The sequence below is a fragment of the Hyla sarda genome, chromosome 4 (assembly GCF_029499605.1).
Source record: "Hyla sarda isolate aHylSar1 chromosome 4, aHylSar1.hap1, whole genome shotgun sequence".
NCBI classification, from domain to species: Eukaryota; Metazoa; Chordata; class Amphibia; order Anura; family Hylidae; genus Hyla; species Hyla sarda.
The window spans coordinates 55,452,669-55,470,809 of NC_079192.1; the positions used below are offsets into that span (position 1 = coordinate 55,452,669).

An 18,141-nucleotide genomic window follows, 5' to 3' on the forward strand; every position below is an offset into this window, starting at 1 on the left:
TGTGTCCACTTTATCCCATTTTTCCAGTTTATGCAAAAAAAAAAAAAAAAAAAAAGATTACATTGGGCTAGTACACGCCAGCATACCTTTTAACATTGCTATATAGAAAAGCCTTGTTTACTATTCTTTCCCACTTAGAGGGGCATGGTAAAAATAAAAATGTAAAAAAACCACATACCACATTGTAAACATTTTTGTACAATTGGAGTTAACGTATGCCAATACAGTGTGATACACTGGTGGCTTCTGTCGGAAGTGTATCTCAGGGAATACTTCAGATGTTGTACAGTATAACTGTGATAGAAACATGATAGAAGATGCGAACAAAGCCAAACAAAGAAGATCACACAAGAACAGCAAAGTGAACCACATGACCATGGGTAGCACACGTGAAATCACATTGCCTAGTAACCATTTTCCTACCCTGTAGCAATCAATTTTTACAAAACTATCTATTGCTGACAATAGTAACTAACAGCTGGCAAGCTGAGCGTATGCTAAAAATTCCACTATTTGGCTCTCTGTGTAATTTCACTTTCTATTATTTAAAGGGATATTACTAGTTGTGGTAGTTGGGGCCATTATCTCTCACAAACTAGAGGGTTGAGTTTAGTAACGTGTCATCAAATGTAAGATCTAGCATCTTTGTGATATTTCTTCACAATCTTTTGTATGCTACTTACTCTGTTCTTTTATTCTGCATATTGTGAAATAAACCCTTCATTCCCAGGATCGGTGGGGTTCCCAGGGGTTGTATCCCCACTGACCATAAAGGGAATATCTTCATAATCCCACAATACCCCATTCTATTGGAGGCTGACCAGTTTAGTGCCTTTCACAAGCCACCATAAGAAAAATGACTAGCTGCCATTCAGGACCCTCAGCCATAAAAGTATAGCAGTGTATGTCAACCAGGGTGCATTCATCTGTTGCAAAACTACAACTCCCAGCATGCCCGGATAGCCGAAGGCTGCTCGGGCATGCTGGAAATTGTAGTTTTGAAGCAGCTGAAGGCAGCCTGGTTGGAGTAAAAGGCCATACTAGATTTTCAGGTTTCACCACACCCATCTTTCAGTTAAAGGGGTACTCTAGAGGGAAAAAAAATCATATCAACTGGTGCAGAGAGTTATACAGATTTGTAAGGACTATTTAAAAATCTACAACTGCACAACATTCTCTGTAGCATACAGCAGCTGATAAGTACTGGAAGGATTAAGATTTTTAAAGTAATTTACAAATCTTACTTTCTGTCACCAATTGCTTTGAAAACTCTTTCTCCGGAGAACCCTTTTAAAATTTTCTACCTACAGAGTGGTCCAGTACTGCAGATTATTCACAATGTACATCCTGACAGAATCCATAACAGTGTGAACATACCTTATTGTCTGCCACAAAATATCTGGGCAATACATACTTACTAGTATTGTCTTTTAAATGGGCACAATCATTAAAACAAATTTTTGCTATTGCACTACTGGTAAATAAAAAAAAATTCTAATGAAGTTTTCTGTTTTATTTGTGATTAAAAAAGCTGCCACTAGGTGTCCCCCTACATGTTCCCCCTATCTCTTGCACAGACTTTGGACTCCTGCTGGCCTGGCAGAAGTCCAAAATCAGGAAATGCAGTCTGGAGTGCTGTTGAAATTAGCCTTAGCCAGTCATAGCTCATCTCACACACTGAACTGCTCTGGGCTGGATGTAGCAGAATGAGGGAGGAAGTTCACCCCTGTATGGCTTCAGATGATGTCACGCCTGCTGGGGAACACCCCTTCCAAGTCTGAATCTGACTGGGACTGAGCAGAAAATAAAGAGTAATATCAAGGTAGAAAACAAAATAATAATAAAAATAAAGGCAGGGGGTGGTTTATCATCATGGGGGCAGTGAACTGTGAGGATTATAAAATTTTACAAGATCATGAGATCTTTAACCCCTTAAGGACGCAGGGTTTTTCAGTTTTTGCACTTTCGTTTTTTCCTCCTTACCTTTTAAAAATCATAACCCTTTCAATTTTCCACCTAAAAATCCATATTATGGCTTATTTTTTGCGTCACCAATTCTACTTTGCAGTGACATTAGTCATGTTATCCAAAAATCCACGGCAAAACGGAAAAAAAAATCATTGTGCGACAAAATCAAAGAAAAAAACGCCATTTTGTAACTTTTGGGGGCTTCCATTTCTATGCAGTGCATATTTCAGTAAAAATGACACCTTATCTCTATTCTGTAGGTCCATACGGTTAAAATGATACCCTACTTATATAGGTTTCATTTTGTTGTACTTCTGGAAAAAATCATAACTACATGCAGGAAAATTTATAAGTTTAAAAATGTCCTATTCTGACCCATATAACTTTTTTATTTTTCCACGTACAGGGCGGTATGAGGGTTAATTTTTTGCGACGTGATCTGAAGTTTTCATCGGTACCATTTTTGTTTTGATCGGACTTTTTATTCATTTTTTAATGGGATAAAAAGTGACCAAAAGTACGCTTTTTTGGACTTTGGAATTTTTTTTACGTGTACGCCATTGACCGTGCGGTTTAATTAACGATATATTTTTATAGTTCGGACATTTTTTTAAACTTTTTTTTGCAGTGTTATAGCTCCCATAGGGACCTATAACACTGCACACGCTGATCTTTTACACAGATGACTGGCATGTATTAACACGCCTATGATCAGTGTTATCGGCGCTTGACTGCTCCTGCCTGGATCTCAGGAACGGAGCAGTCATTCGCCGATCGGTAAGGGCCCTCCCGGTGTCCTGTAAGCTGTTCGGGACGCCGCGATTTCACCGCGGCTGTCCCGAACAGCCCGACTGAGCAGCCGGGATACTTTCACTTCAAACGCGGCGGTCGGCTTTGATCGCCGCGTCTGAAGGGTTAATACAGGGCATCACCGCAATCGGTGATGTCCTGTATTAGCCGCGGGTCCCAGGCCATTGATAGCCGCCGGGACCGACCCGATATGACGCGGGGCACTGCGTGACTCCGTGGCATATCGCGGGAGCCGGCGGAGGACGTAAATATACGTCCTTCGACGTTAAGGGGTTAAAATACTGAGCGTAAATAATATCATACTCCTAAAATCCTAGCTATATAGTCTATGTGCGTTATTTAAGCATTACCATCCTGACATCTATATAGTTACTGCATAACACTTACCTGACAAAGTTATATTCTTGCTAGGCTATCTACACTGATCAAAAAAATAAAGGGAACACTTAAACAACACAATGTAACTCCAAGTCAATGACACTTCTGTGACATCACACTGTCCACTCAGGAAGCAACACTGGTTGACAATCAATTTCACATGCTGTTGTGCAAATGGAACAGACAACCGGTGAAAATTATAGGCAATTAGCAAGACACCCCTAATAAAGGAGTGGTTCTGTAGGTGGTAACCACAGACCATTTCTCAGTTCCTATGCTTCCTGGCTGATGTTTTGGCCACTTTTGAATGCTGGCGGTGCTTTCACTCTAGTGGTAGCATGAGACAGAGTCTACAACCCACACAAGTGGCTCAGGTAGTGCAGCTCATCCAGGATGGCACATCAATACGAGCTGTGCAAGAAGGTTTGCTGTGTCTGTCAGCGTAGTGTCCAGAGCATGGAGGCGCTACCAGGAGACGTGGAGGAGGCCGTAGGAGGGTAACAACCCAGCAGCAGGACCGCTACCCCCAGCCCTGCAAAATGACCTCCAGCAGGCCACAAATGTGCATGTGTCCACTCAAACGGTCAGAAACAGACTCCATGAGGGTGGTATGAGGGCCCGACGTCCACAGGTGGGGGTTGTGCTTACAGCCCAACACAGTGCAGGACATTTGGCATTTGCCAGAGAACACCAAGATTGGCAAATTCGCCACTGGCGCCCTGTGCTCTTCACAGATGAAAGCAGGTTCACATTGAGCACATGTGACAGAGTCTGGAGACACCGTGGACAATGTTGTGCTGCCTGTATCATCCTCTAGCATGACCGGTTTGGCTTTGGGTCACTAATGGTGTGGGGTGGAATTTCTTTGGGTGCTGCACAGCCCTCCATGTGCTTGCCAGAGGTAGCCTGACTGCCATTAGGTACTGAGATGAGATCCTCAGACCCCTTGTGGGACCATATGCTGGTGTGGTTGGCCCTGGGTTCCTCTTAATACAAGACAATGCTAGACATCATGTGGCTGGAGGGTGTCAGCAGTTCCTGCAAGAGGAAGGCATTGATGCTATGGACTGGCCCGTCCGTTCCTCAAACCTGAATCCGATTGGGCACATCTGGGACATCATGTCTCGTTACACCACAGACTGTCCAGGAGTTGGCGGATGCTTTAGTCCAGGTCTGGGAGGACATCCCTCAGGAGACCATCCACCACCTCATCAGGATCATGCCCAGGCGTTGTAGGTCATACGGGCACGTGGAGGCCACACACTACTGAGCCTCATTTTGACTTGTTTTAAGGACATTACATAAAGTTGGATCAGCCTGTAGTGTGGTTTTCCACTTTGAGTGTGACTCCATATCCAGACCTCCATGGGTTGATAAATTTGATTTCCATTGATAATTTTTGTGTGATTTTGTTGTCAGCACATTCAACTATGTAAAGACGAAAGTATTTCATACGATTAGTTCATTCATTCAGATCTAGGACGTGTTATCTTAGTGTTCCCTTTCTTTTTTTGAGCAGTGTATATAGTCTCTGTACATCAATTACCAGTCAGTGTAATCCTCCAGCCATCCTGCCTCTATAGTCTCTACAAAACCTACTTTTCAGTGTTATATTCCTGACAGCCTGTCTATATAATGGGTACAACTCCTACCTGTCAGTGTTATACTTCTGAAATTTTGCCTATATAATGAGTGAAATACCTGTCTGTGTACTCCTGCTAGCCTGCCTACATGGTGGGTACAATACATGTTAGTGTTAGACTCCTGCCAGCCTGCCCTTATAGTGGGTACAATACCTACCTGCCAGTGTTATACTTCTGAAATTCTGCCTATATATTGATTAAAATACCTACATGTCAGTGTTACCCTCCTGCCAGCCTGCCTACATAATAGGTAAAATATCTGTTAGTCAAATACTGCTCCTGAGAACCTGCCTATTTAGTTTTTACTACACCTACCTGTCAGTGTAATTCTGCACTTGCCAGCCTGCCTCTGTGGTGGGTACAATAGCTACCTGTCACTGTAATAATCATGCCATTCTGCAGGGCCGGCTCTGCCTATAGGCAAAATAGGCAGCCACCTAGAGTGCCTTCTTGATGGGTGGCGCAGCTCTGCCTGCCACAAGAAAGTTACAACCAGTATCCAAACCACTTGCTCAGCCAGCATGGGACGTGTCACAGGGAAGGCCAATTGGTGGAGTCAAGAAGGCGGAACAATTTGATTTTGCCTAGGATGGCAAAAATCCTTGCAGCAGCCCTGCCATTCTGCCTATATAGTCGCTGCACTACCTACCTGTCAGTGTTATATTCCTGCCAGTCTGCCAATATAGTGGGTACAATACTTACCTGTCAGTGTTTTATTCCTGCCAGTCTGCCAATATAGTGGGTACAATACTTACCTGTCAGTGTTTTATTCATGCCAGTCTGCCAATATAGTGGGTACAATACTTACCTGTCAGTGTTTTATTCATGCCAGTCTGCCAATATAGTGGGTACAATACTTACCTGTCAGTGTTTTATTCATGCCAGTCTGCCAATATAGTGTGTACAATACTTACCTGTCAGTGTTTTATTCATGCCAGTCTGCCAATATAGTGGGTTACAATACAATACTTACCTGTCAGTGTTTTATTCATGCCAGTCTGCCAATATAGTGGGTTACAATACAATACCTACCTGTCAATGGACTTTTTCCCATTTGTCTATAACCCCTGTAATACTATCCGTTCCTGTCAGCACAGCACACATACAATAAATGATAGGTGCACTTATATTCCGTACATGTGTATACAGATATAATAGAACGTGCTTCCATATAGCAGCCGCTTCCTGCATACTCTCAAGGTTCCATTATGAGGAGGTTCCATTGTGACGTCACTGCACTGTGTGTCCATATATGGACAGTTACGTCACTGGAGCTTCCCCAGGCGGAGATAAAAAGCAGCCGGAGTCCCCGGACAGAGCATCGGGTTTCCAAAGAGGACAGGAGAGATAATACACAGAGCACCTACCGGGTGGGAGCAAAAAAAGAGAAAGGTCTGTTAACTCCTTAGCTGCCACTTCTATACCGGATCTTAGGGAAGGGGGGCACCTGAGATAACCACACCCTTTAAATGCCACATTAACACATCCAGCTGCCCCCACTGTGCAGGGCAGGCGGGCACATCCTCCATTCAGGACACCTGTTACCCATCTCATGCCCCATCCTCTTCACACCATACCCCTCGTTCACACCTCACTCGCCCCCCTCTTATCTTTCTGGTCAGACCCGCTCTACCATCTTATGGGGTAGCATCTTCCATCAAGTCATTCTGCACCCACCTTTCCTGCCTCCTTCATAGGCTTGTGCCAGGGGGCAGCACTACGTATGGGGCACATGTGAGAACCCCCCCTCATGATGAAACACCGTTAGTCCCCCCTATTCTTCCTTCTATCGGGGGGCACACTGAGTGGCAGAGCATTTGTCAGGCACAGATCGCAGTCACATTGTGGGATTTCTCCTGCGCTGCACGGTGGGCATCACTTCATTCCTTGGCACTGGCCGGTGCTATGACCGGGAAGCTACTGGATAAACTCCCCGTTAATATGACGTCCCTTCTACCGGACACCCTGTACTCCGAGGAAGGGCAGGATCTGACCGGGGCCCTGGCCATCTACCCTGGAGGGGGCAGCGAGCAGCATTATTCTGCCATGTCTGCAGGTGAGTGATGGGGGGCACTGTCCTGGCATTGTGTCTGATCTATGCATATAAAGGGGGTGACTGATGTATTCAGGGGGCACTAGTCATGTATCTAAGATGAGATAATGCTGTATCTAATGGTTACAAGTTTGTCTATATGTGTAGGAATGTTACACTGTGGATACATTCTCAGCCGCATGTCACATATCCCTTTGTCAGAGGCAGTAGGGAGAAGTATCTCGTTGTGCTGCCTATTTATACCTGGGGCATTGGACTCCCCATTATAGCGCCTGATCTGGTAAGGGGGGGGGGAACTATACCCCAAGTTGTTACCCATCCACCAGAGTGCCCCCATAGGCAGTGCCAGATGCCTCCAATCCCCCCACCCCCCAGACATGGAGAACGTCACATTGTGGGGGAAGGAAGAAGTCTTTAAATATGGTTGCGGAGGTGGGGGAGCTCCCAGCCCGGTGTGTGGGGGTGGCAGGCGACTGAGTTGGGAGGTGACTTGTGGGGGCAGCTGGTGACAGCTCACAGGATAGTGGGTGAGTAGGTGTAAAATGGGGGGGATTTCCAGGTTTAACTCCTTAAAAGATATGGATGACCTTTAAAAACTTTATTGTGCACAAGGGATGGATGTGGAGGAAACTTCGCCTGAGTATGGACAGGGTCTATAGAAAGTATATACCATCATCATCAGTGGTGCCCAACCTGTGGTGGCTCTCCAGCTGTTGCAAAACTACAACTTCCAGAATGCCCTGACAGCCTTCATGCTGGGCGCTGTAGTTTTGTAACAGCTGGAGACACAGGTCGACAGAACTACAAGTATATGGATGATACCCAAGACCATGGGCAACTTATAACACAAGGAGCAGTCTGAAGCTATGGCACCCCACTAACTATATATATATATATATATATATATATATATATATATATAATTACTACTAGTACTATAATAGTTATACACAGGTCATCTTCTATCCATTCTAACATTCTATTTACATTCTAACACTTGGGTGTTCTTTACACTTTAGAAAGATAGCATAATAATTGCTATGTACATACAGAGAAAATGTATATAATGTGTGTGTATATATATATATATATATATATATACACACTATGAAAATTCTTACATTTCCTATTAGTATCTGGTAACAGACTATATATATATATATATATATATATATATATATATATATATATATATACATATCCTGTTAGTATCTGATCTAATCATAGACATGCTGTGTTAATATAGAAAAAATTCTAATATACTCTATTAGTATTTAACTACAGTCACACTTTGTATAAAAAGGACAAATCTGATAGATACTTTAAGTATCTGATCACAGTCAGGCTATGTGTATACAAGAACAATAATAGATCCCATCAGTATTATATCTGATCAAGGTTATAGCATGTAAAGGGCAACCAGATTGGAAAACCTTATTGATAGGAAACGACATTTACTGTGCACTGATGTTATCTCTGTGTGTAAATGCTGAGCTGAGACCTATGTCCTGATCATTAAAAAAAAAATTATATATATATATATGGCCAATCTAATAAAGGGGCATCCACTCATCTCTTACGCCTACAGTCAGGCCACTTGTAGTAGTATTTGCAATATACAAATGGCCAAAATGATTATTTCCACTAATGGGAAACTTTTCTGATATAGACCTCATTATAAAGAATAGCTTCATGTATCTATGATGGGAGAGATATTTGCTTACAAAACTGCCCCCATTGCAACAGAATTGTATGAATATTTTGAGACAAATTCTGATTTGGGACATAATCTTTATATGTAACCCAACCTGTTACAGTAGAGATGCCAAAGTGGGTAAAGCGATGGACACAAGTGCACATACAGGGACATAACCGTCCAGAGATGATGGCTACCTACATAGATTCCTGAACATGGAGAGACCCATTACCAACTAAGGCATCGATAGGGCATACGTAGACTAATATTAATACAAAAATAATAGGGGACAGAAGAGTAAGAGAATGTATTAAGAACATGGGTAGTGTTCTAGTGTTGTGTAAAAACAAACAGTTCTTTGGTAGTCTGTGGTGTATTGCAGCCAAGTCATTGATCTCTTAGGCCTCATGTACACATCCATGTTGTATGGATGCATAATACAGCGCTCATTGAATTCTGTCGGCCCATTATACAAGGAAGCACACTGAAAAAATCATGGCATATTCTATCACATTCCATATTCCATAGGTTTTCTCCTATAACAGCATTGCTTCATAAGAAGTATATAATGCTTTATGGAGGCATATAAGACGACACATTAAGTGTCTGCAGGTACATAGTACTCACTGTGATCCACGTTACACACTTTATACTATACATACACTATAATATACTTTATGTAACCATATGCTTTCAACAAACGCTATCTTGTAATGTTTTCTTTCAGCAACATTTACATTTATTTTAGTCATACAGATTCCCCCATATGGTTGTAATAATATGTTCATGTATGTTTAGTGTGTACGCTGGCAAAGCCCCGAACATGCATGATTAATGTGTCGATAGGGCAGCATGCTTTTTTGGTATCAGTTCATGACAGTAAAGTGCAGAAAAAATTATGGGTGACATACCACTGTATGGCATCTGTTTATATATTCTGGCATATACATTCAATCTGGGCCACAAACATGTGAACAATTCACTAGTAATGCTGCCTGGTCGTCTTATCACTGAATTACCCGCACGCTTACTTTGGCTTCTGGTGCTATGGAGATATATTAAAGATCTGTAACTCTCTCACTGAGAGAGGGGCAGGTTCAGAGTCTGCAATTTTACTAAGAAAATTTTTATAAAAAAAAATATATATAGATAGATAGATACAGCAGTTATCAAAGTTACATTCAATAAAAGATTAAATTAATGGCATAGATGCTTTTTGTGCCCTTCATAGTAATACATTAATACCAGGGGTACAAATAGAAGAATGGGGTCTTCACAGTAAAAGTATAGCCATTAAAAATATAAAAAGAGGGAGCAACACTTGTTTTCCCTTCACCTCTATTATAGCCGACCAGGGGTAGGAGAGGATTGTGAGACTTTTGGGTCAGTCCCTGCCTTCGATTGCTATATATCTCCATGGAAAGGAAGAACCCATAGTTGCACACTGCCATGGAGAAGGGCTCTATTGTACTGGGTACTTCCACTTCAAGGGCCCCTGAGTTGCTGCAGGGGATGCATGTATGATACATATGCGGTTGATGTATTATCCACTCCCCACATCATACAATGTTTATCCTAGGGGTTTATTGCTAAATATTGCCATGACTGGGGAGCAGGCAGTGTAACTACATTGACCGTGTGTATATGTCAGCCCCTTATACTCTTTCTCTCTCTCTCTCCTCAGATAATGTAATGGATTTAGGTTTGACAAATGACAAGACATCCCAGGATCTTTCTTACACAAGTACATTCCAGCCAGGCAACAAGACTGTCACATATCTGGGAAAGTTCTCTTTTGATTCCCCTTCCAACTGGTGCCAAGAAAACATCATCAGCCTTATGAGCGCGGGTATCCTTGGTGTGCCAACTTCTCAAGCGCCCAATGGTGGTGGAGGAGGAAGTAGTGGGAACAGTGGAAGCATTATGGGTCAAGCACAAAGTGATGTGGAGTCTATGTTCCACAGTCTTCCACCTTATTCTAGTTGTGGGGACCTCTACCATGATCAAGTGGGTTTTCAAGGAGGCGGTATGGCTCCATACTCCTCGCAGGAGTACCCATCAACTAAACAGAGTTTAGACTCTAGTATATTCCCAATGATACCAGACTATAACTTGTTTCACCACAACACAGAGATTCCCACAGTGGACCAAAAACCTTTCCAAAACATGGAAGCAATGCGGGTCAACCCACCACCTATTACTCCACTGGAAACCATCAAAGCTTTCAAGGAAAAACAAGTCTTGCCAAGCTTTGGGGGTATGAACCATCAACCTCCGCTCACTCTTAAACCCATTCGGCCAAGAAAATACCCCAACCGCCCTAGCAAAACCCCATTACATGAGAGACCTCATGCTTGTCCTGCTGAAGGCTGTGATAGACGCTTTTCGCGCTCCGATGAGCTGACTCGCCATCTTCGAATCCATACTGGCCACAAGCCCTTCCAGTGTCGTATTTGCATGAGGAGCTTCAGCCGTTCTGATCACCTGACAACCCATATCCGCACACACACGGGGGAGAAGCCTTTCGCTTGTGACTTCTGTGGACGCAAGTTTGCACGCAGTGATGAGAGGAAGAGACATGCCAAGATTCACCTCAAACAGAAAGACAAGAAAGGAGGGGATAAGGCAGTCTGCTCACCCTCTGTGGCACCAGCAGTAACCACATGTGCTTGACTTCTCACTTGTCCTGAAGGAGAATGCTTAAATCTGTGTCCTCTTTGTGGTTATTGAATCCTTTGCAGACTATTCATTCTCTATACAGTACTGGTTATTACATCTGTTGAGCTGTCACAGGTTTAAGGCTTATAGTACATTTCTAGTGATCTTCAGAGCATTACTCCTTCAAGTTCCATTATCGGAGCATTAAACCATCACACTCCTGAAGACATTTTTACCCCACATTGATAAATATGCAGAGAATGACTCAAACTATGGAGCCCTCCTGCTCTCTCATGTGCATACCTGCTCCCCTATACTCTACCTGCAATCCTCTTTGACTTGTACAACCTCATTGATGAGAATTTGGCGGCACAAGGGTCTCAGGGTACACAGGATTTGGAAAACCTAAATCCATAGTTTGAGGCAGGGTCGCTTATTTGCTGCTATGGCAAAAATGTTCTGCTGCTACGTCCAAATGTTAATTCCTCACGTGCCTGCTGTCCTTGTCATCCTTTTTCTATCTGTCATTCTATCTATACCCATCTTGCGATCATCATTTTTCTAGTATCACATCTGGCAGATTTCACATCTTTTCCCTTAAAGATCTTTTCTCATTCTCTTTCCTATCCATCCCCCCCTCGCCTCTGTTTCTCTCTCTCTCTCTCTTTCTCTCATACAACCCCCCCTCCCCTTCCCCATCACCACCACTATTTCTTTTCAACGTCTGTCACACAATTTTATTATTGGAAAAAAAAACATCTACAGCTTGAGTCAGTGTGTGCATGATAATATATGATTTCTATCAGTAGTCCAAGTTTCATTGTCCTCAGCTGTAGAGGGATGGAAGAATAGGAGGAGCGCAAAGATTTATTTATTTATTTTTTTGACCAAAGAGTTTGGTGTCTTCTGCAGTTGTGTTATAAGTGTTGCTTATCCAATAGTTGCAAAAAAACAGGTATTGCATTATCGGTCAAGACAGATCAATGACACATAAGGAGTCATTTGTACTACAAATAATCAAATTTGATCTGAATGAATCATGTGCAATTGAAAGGGCCAAAAAAGCACCTATGCCAAATTCTCTATATAAGGGCTGCACAAAGCGTAGTTATGGCATCCAACTCAGACCAGACCAAACTACACACACTTGAAACTGGAACACTCCTTACCTCTTTGCTGGGGAACAGGTGACTCTTTGAAGTCCACAGCTCCCTAAATGTATCACCTCACAGACTGACAGGTGTGTAGTGCGCCATGATTCTCTTTATCTATTGGAAGCGGGTTCTTCTAGTACCATATTGGTACACCCTGAAAAAATGAAACACCTCTTTATGATGTCCATTTGCCCTTATAGGACATATGGGCAAGGACTGTCCTTGTGAAGCAATCCTGTGGCTCTTCCAGCATGCCTTGACACTTAAAGGCTTTGGCTCAAAGAGCACACTGGGAGTTGTAGTTTTGCAACAGCTGGAGAATCACAGGTTGGGGATCATTGCTTTAAAATGTGAAAGAAGTTTTATGGGACAGAGATCCCCACTATAAAAAATTTTCACTCCCCTCCAATTTTATTGTCCAGAGAAAAAAGATGTGACCCTTGGGTTGGTTCCCCTTTCTTGTTTGCTAGTATTGTATTGCTTTTCTTTGAAAGGGGAAACTTTTGCAAGTTTGCATTGCCCATTGGCACGGGTATATCCAGAGGTAATGCAGAGGCAGTAATTGCCGCTTTGGCTTGTTTATGTGGCACAGATACAGCAAAAAGTCAAATTTGGATGTTGATGTGTCTGTGCATGGACGGGCACATGCCCCATTGTTTATGATGGCATGTACATAGTAAGTTACTATACTTGGGTATTTTTCCAAGCATGTATTTTACTCTGGCACTATAGTGTGGTTTACACTCGGAAAATTACCTGAATGTAGTCACTAGCTGACTACGTTCTGTCTCTGAAATCAATGGGGCCTTTCCTGTTCGTGCACAGATACGTCGGTATCCCATTTTTATACAGTTTGCCGACATATAATTGCCATAGAGGGCATAAAAGTGCTTTGAATCTACCCTAAGATGCGGCTCCCACCATCAACTATTATTTTATGTGCATTCTTGGAATATGATATTGGTTAATGACTACAGATTCTGTGAAGGAATATCTATCTGTCATTGGCTGTCTGTTTTGTTTCATAGAAAGCTATTAAATTCCTATAGGATTACAGGTATTTCTTCCAGTTTTCTCTATTCTCCACCTTGATCACTTTTAGTCTGTCAGCTACTCATCTCTAATTCACTCACCTAATTTCTTTTCTCTCCCTATATTCTTCTTGTCACTTGTGCTTTCTCCACTCGCTGTCATTCTCCCTTCTTCCCAGATAATCCTGCCTGTGCTTCAGCCCTCTCCTTTTATAAAATGACATGTGTTTGTCACTTTGAGAAGAGTCAGTGGGGGCAGGGTTTGGGGGTGCACCATCCCACCTCTCTTTCTTGCATGTCTGCATGACAGTCAGGTCTAAAAAAGAAGTGGCATATTTTTTGTTCTAATGATCTTTTTGCTGCTATGGTAAAAAAAACAAAAACAAAAAAAAATATTATTATACACATAATCTAAACAATGAAACAAGCAAACACAAAATTGACACCTTTGCTACCAGTCCTAAGACTAAAAATATTGCCTGCGAGGTACGGTATAAAGGTTAATTGATAAGCATAAGGAGTAAAATTTCAGCTTTACAGGGAAAATGGACTCATATAAAGGGCAACAACACCTAATGTGCTTTTATAAGTAGATTAAATCACCAAGCATGTCTAACCTTAAAGGAAACAAAAATTGTCCTTAACGTAGTTTGCATGGACACCAGATTTGTATACCATAATGTTTTGCAACAGGGTGATGCTTTGAAGCTTATCAAGACCAACTCATGCTTTCAGAATTCTGTTCTCCATCATTGTTATGTAAGGGAACAAAAGTGTAACCCCCCCCGATAAGCCACTTTATTACCATGTAAGTGAGATTATACTGTATGAATTTTGCACTTCTGAGCAACTGGATAGTGGGCAAGGGCTAGGGGTTCCCCCATCCATTCTGTGCAGTAATGGATTTCAGTGTATGGGTCACTTTCTGCCCTGACACCTTTTGACTTTTAACTAGTCAATAAAATGACCTGGCCAGTCCCATCCTGGGGGATCATTCCACCACCTTGAGGTCATGTATATATTATATATCTTATTGCTGCACAGATGAAGGAAAGGATAGCTTTTCTAGCATGTCGTTCAATTGTTTCCAGTTAGCACTCTGACCTGTAACACTATTCCAGAATGTCCACTTATCTGGATGATGTTAACATTACTGAGAAACTGCACAATAGCAACTCCTCAATGGGGTTATCACAAGATTATAACTTACCTTCTATACAGTGGATAGGCGATAAGCATCTGAATGGTGAGGGTCCATTTGCTGAGACCCTCACCGATCACAAGTACAGAGGTTCCGTGTCCCCAGAGTGAATGCAGGGTAGTGCACATGCTTGATCACTGCTCAATTCCCTCACTCTAGGACTACAGAACACAGCTCAGTACAATCTTCAACAGTCCCATTTCTTAAAAAGTGATGGTATATTGCTGGGATATGCTATCACTTTATGATGGGAGGGGTGACTTGGACATTATAAGGAATTTGGCTTCTTTCTGTTTGAAATTCTCCTACTTGCAAATGTAGAAATTTTGGTAATAAGAACACATTGTGGAATTGTTATTTGGCACTTTATTCACATTACTCTTTGTACCTATGAATGCCGCACTTTCTTCTTAAAGCAGATCTATGGTCACTTACCTGTACTGAGAATTCTTCCTCTACCTCTGTGTGCTGTTTCCCAACACACTTAATTATATTTATGACACCTTCTCCTTTTTCTTTTAGTTGGGTCAATGGAAAAAAGTTACAGGGAATGTGTTAATAGACAACAGCCAATTGTTTACACCAATTTTTATGGTAAAGTTATGTATTTCATTTTACACAGAACTATACTAAAACAATCTAGCAGTTTTCACTCTGTCCACCAAGCTTAAAGGGGTACTCCGCTGCCCCAGTGTTCGGAACATTTTGTTCCAAACGCAAGGAGTGGGTGTCGTGACATCACAGCCACGCCCCCTCGTGATGTCACACCTCGCCCCCTCAATGCAAGTCTATGGGAGGGGGCGCGGCAGCCGCCATGCCCCCTCCCATATACTTGAATTGAGGGGGTGTGGAGTGTCATCACAAGGGGCGTGGCCGTGACATCACGACCCCCGAAGCCCGCACCCAGCGTTCTACACGGATGCCGGTTGCTGCACAGAGACCGCGGGGGTCCCAGTTGCGGGAACCCTGTGATCAGACATCTTATCCCCTATCCTTTGGATAGGGGATAAGATGTCTAGGGGCGGTGTACCCCTTTAATATTAGGCTGACACTTCCTGTTTTGTAGAAAAAACTTCTCAGCAGTCTCTTCTTTTAATCACAGACAGATTTCAAAAACTCTTTTACAGAAGTAAATAGGTCCGCTTCAGACTACCTGTTCTTATGGTCCATGTTCCTATGTTCCTACTGTAAAACATATCTCCAAATGCTGTTTTTAGCAGCTCAAGCAAGATGGGCACTCCCCTAATCATATACAGAGAATAGCATAAATACATGTACCATTAATAGATACAAAGGAGATTGGAAATAAGGAATATTTATTGCCAGTTTGTTTTACTTACTAGAAAAAAATAAAGATGATAAATTCCATTTTAGAGTAGGGCCCCACATATTGTATATGCTGTATATTCTGGCAATGGGTAGCAAAATCAGCTGCAGAAAATACACAGCAAAATATGCAGCATATACACTACGTGTGACCCTACCTTAAAGGACCCATTGATGGGCAGCTATAAAGCTATGACTAAAGGTGGCAATATACCTTAGATATCTCTTAGATATCATTCAGATGACAACTAATTTCCTCTTACACACCACCATCATACAGAGAATAGAGAGGGGGATAAGCTGCTGGCAGACATCTCTGGTGGTGGCTTATCTTATGTTGGAATCCAAATGCTCAATCCATCTGTTCCGATGACTTCTGTGGTGGAGAGTTGGGAGGCCATCCATACACATTAGATAGTCAGCTGGTCCTGCCAAAATCGGTGGGTTCAGACAACATTCATCTAATGTTAGTTACACAGTCACCCTGACTTCAAATAAATGCATAGCTCATGCTCTCTCCTCCCCCGTCACCTCTCTCTATGTCTTCTCAGGTTTACACAGGATTCAATGCAGTGTATAATTCAGTGTTTCCCAACCAGTAGTACCTCCAGCTGTTGCAAAACTACAACTCCCAGCATGCCCGGGCAGCCTTTGGCTGTCTTGGCATGCTGGGAGTTGTAGTTTTGCAAAAGCTTAAGGCAACACTGATTGGGAAACACTGGTCTATGTCAATGACTGTACATCTGCTTTAAGCGATGCTTGCACACAGATTCCCATGCTACTGTACATATCAAGACTTCTAGATGCAGCTGGTGAAATGTATATGTACATGTGTTATTTAGGAATCAGCAAAGGGGTTAAAGGCAATTCACAAAGTCCTTTTTCTATGTACGTATGTAACAATCTACAAAAGCAGTAACAGTACGGGATATGACGATGGGCAGCATCTTCACTCCCAATCCTGTTCTTATATATGTCACAAAACTGGGCTGGTGTTGTGACATGGTTGATACCTGATGTGATGCACTTTATGGTGGTGTCTGAATATGCTGCACTGTATAATGATACCAACTAACTCTATACACTTATAATGTGTAATGACACTGAGTACCTCTATAATCCCCACACAACCACGTGGTACACGTCATACTTGCCACTTGCTTTTATGTGCGCACTAAATGTTCATAGTCACGGGAGGGGGAACTGCTGCTTTTGTGGGGATATTTTCCAAAATGGCGGCTGTTTTAATAAACGCTTATCATTATTTCTTTTTTTTTTTTTTTTTGTATAAAATTGTAAAAAAAAAAAAAAAAAAGTGAAAGCAGATGTCCTATATATTTTGTGGCTGTTTATATTCCCAGAGAGATTTCTATGTACCTTATAATAAGGTGAATAAATAAATATATATAGCTATATTTCCAGGAACCAGTGGCTTACCTTGATCTTAGGTAGAGGGACCTGCAATGCATATCTGCTGTCTGGGAGATACTATGCTGCCAGTAAGTCTGCCAGATCCCACGTTTTTTGCTCCCTCTGTAACGTGGACGTGTCAGGCTGATCTATAAAAGCATTTCAATTAAAGACTGGTAAAAATTTTCAACTCTATGTATGTGTCCCGGTGTCTTTATTCTGGATGACTGGATGATGCTTGATGGCTGAAAGAAAGCAGAAATATAGATAAATATCAGATATATATCAGATTATGTGACTGGCACTAGTGTGTAACTTGTATCAAATGTTTAGATGCATAAAGAATTATATGTCCTGATAAAAACCTGGTAGGTATCAAATTATAATGGGAGGGCTCTAGGACTGGTCGGAAATGCGCCATCTCAATGACGGCATTGCATTTCCGAGTGAAATCTGCAGAAAGAATAGACATGTCTGTTCTTTGTGAAAACGCCAGAATCCGGATTTTCACCATGTGCAGAGTGCAGCAGAAACCCATTGAAATCAATGGGACTGCAGCAGAATGTCTGCGCGGAATATTCAAGCGGAATTCCACACGGACATTCCGCTATGTGATCATACCCTTAAGGATAGATCACACTGAGAAAATGAATGAGGAAAATACAAGAGCTTTGTCATGGATTCCATGTTCTATTTGGTTTCTGCTTTTTTATTTTTATGGGATTTCCACAACTGTTTATACAGAGTAATTTCCGCACTGAATTTCTGATGCGGATCTGACTTCTGCCGTGTCAATACTTCTACTGGAATCCA

At 42.1% G+C, this 18,141-nt stretch overlaps 1 protein-coding gene and 1 long non-coding RNA gene across 9 annotated transcripts in view; one reads left to right on the top strand and one right to left on the bottom strand.

Moving 5' to 3' along the window:
* The window catches only part of LOC130367961 (uncharacterized), an 86,535-nt gene that overhangs the window by 33,332 nt on the left and 35,062 nt on the right, over positions 1-18,141 (bottom strand). For 6 of the 7 annotated variants that reach the window (XR_008892227.1, XR_008892225.1, XR_008892226.1 and 3 more), the window contains exon 2: positions 13,494-17,573. This is a non-coding gene — a long non-coding RNA (uncharacterized LOC130367961). Of the gene's footprint in view, positions 1-12,375; positions 12,515-13,493; positions 17,574-18,141 lie in introns of all 7 variants that reach the window. The other variant, XR_008892231.1, reaches the window with a different exon arrangement.
* On the top strand, positions 6,060-12,369 carry EGR3 (early growth response 3). 2 transcript variants are annotated; one of them, XM_056571040.1, is made up of 2 exons: positions 6,060-6,191; positions 10,233-12,369. In XM_056571040.1, the coding sequence occupies exon 2, from the start codon at positions 10,241-10,243 to the stop codon at positions 11,219-11,221; it is 981 nt and encodes a 326-aa protein (XP_056427015.1). In that variant the 5' UTR covers positions 6,060-6,191; positions 10,233-10,240; the 3' UTR covers positions 11,222-12,369. The 2 variants fall into 2 exon arrangements, with proteins under 2 accessions (XP_056427015.1, XP_056427013.1); XM_056571038.1 differs by having other exon boundaries at positions 6,093-6,855.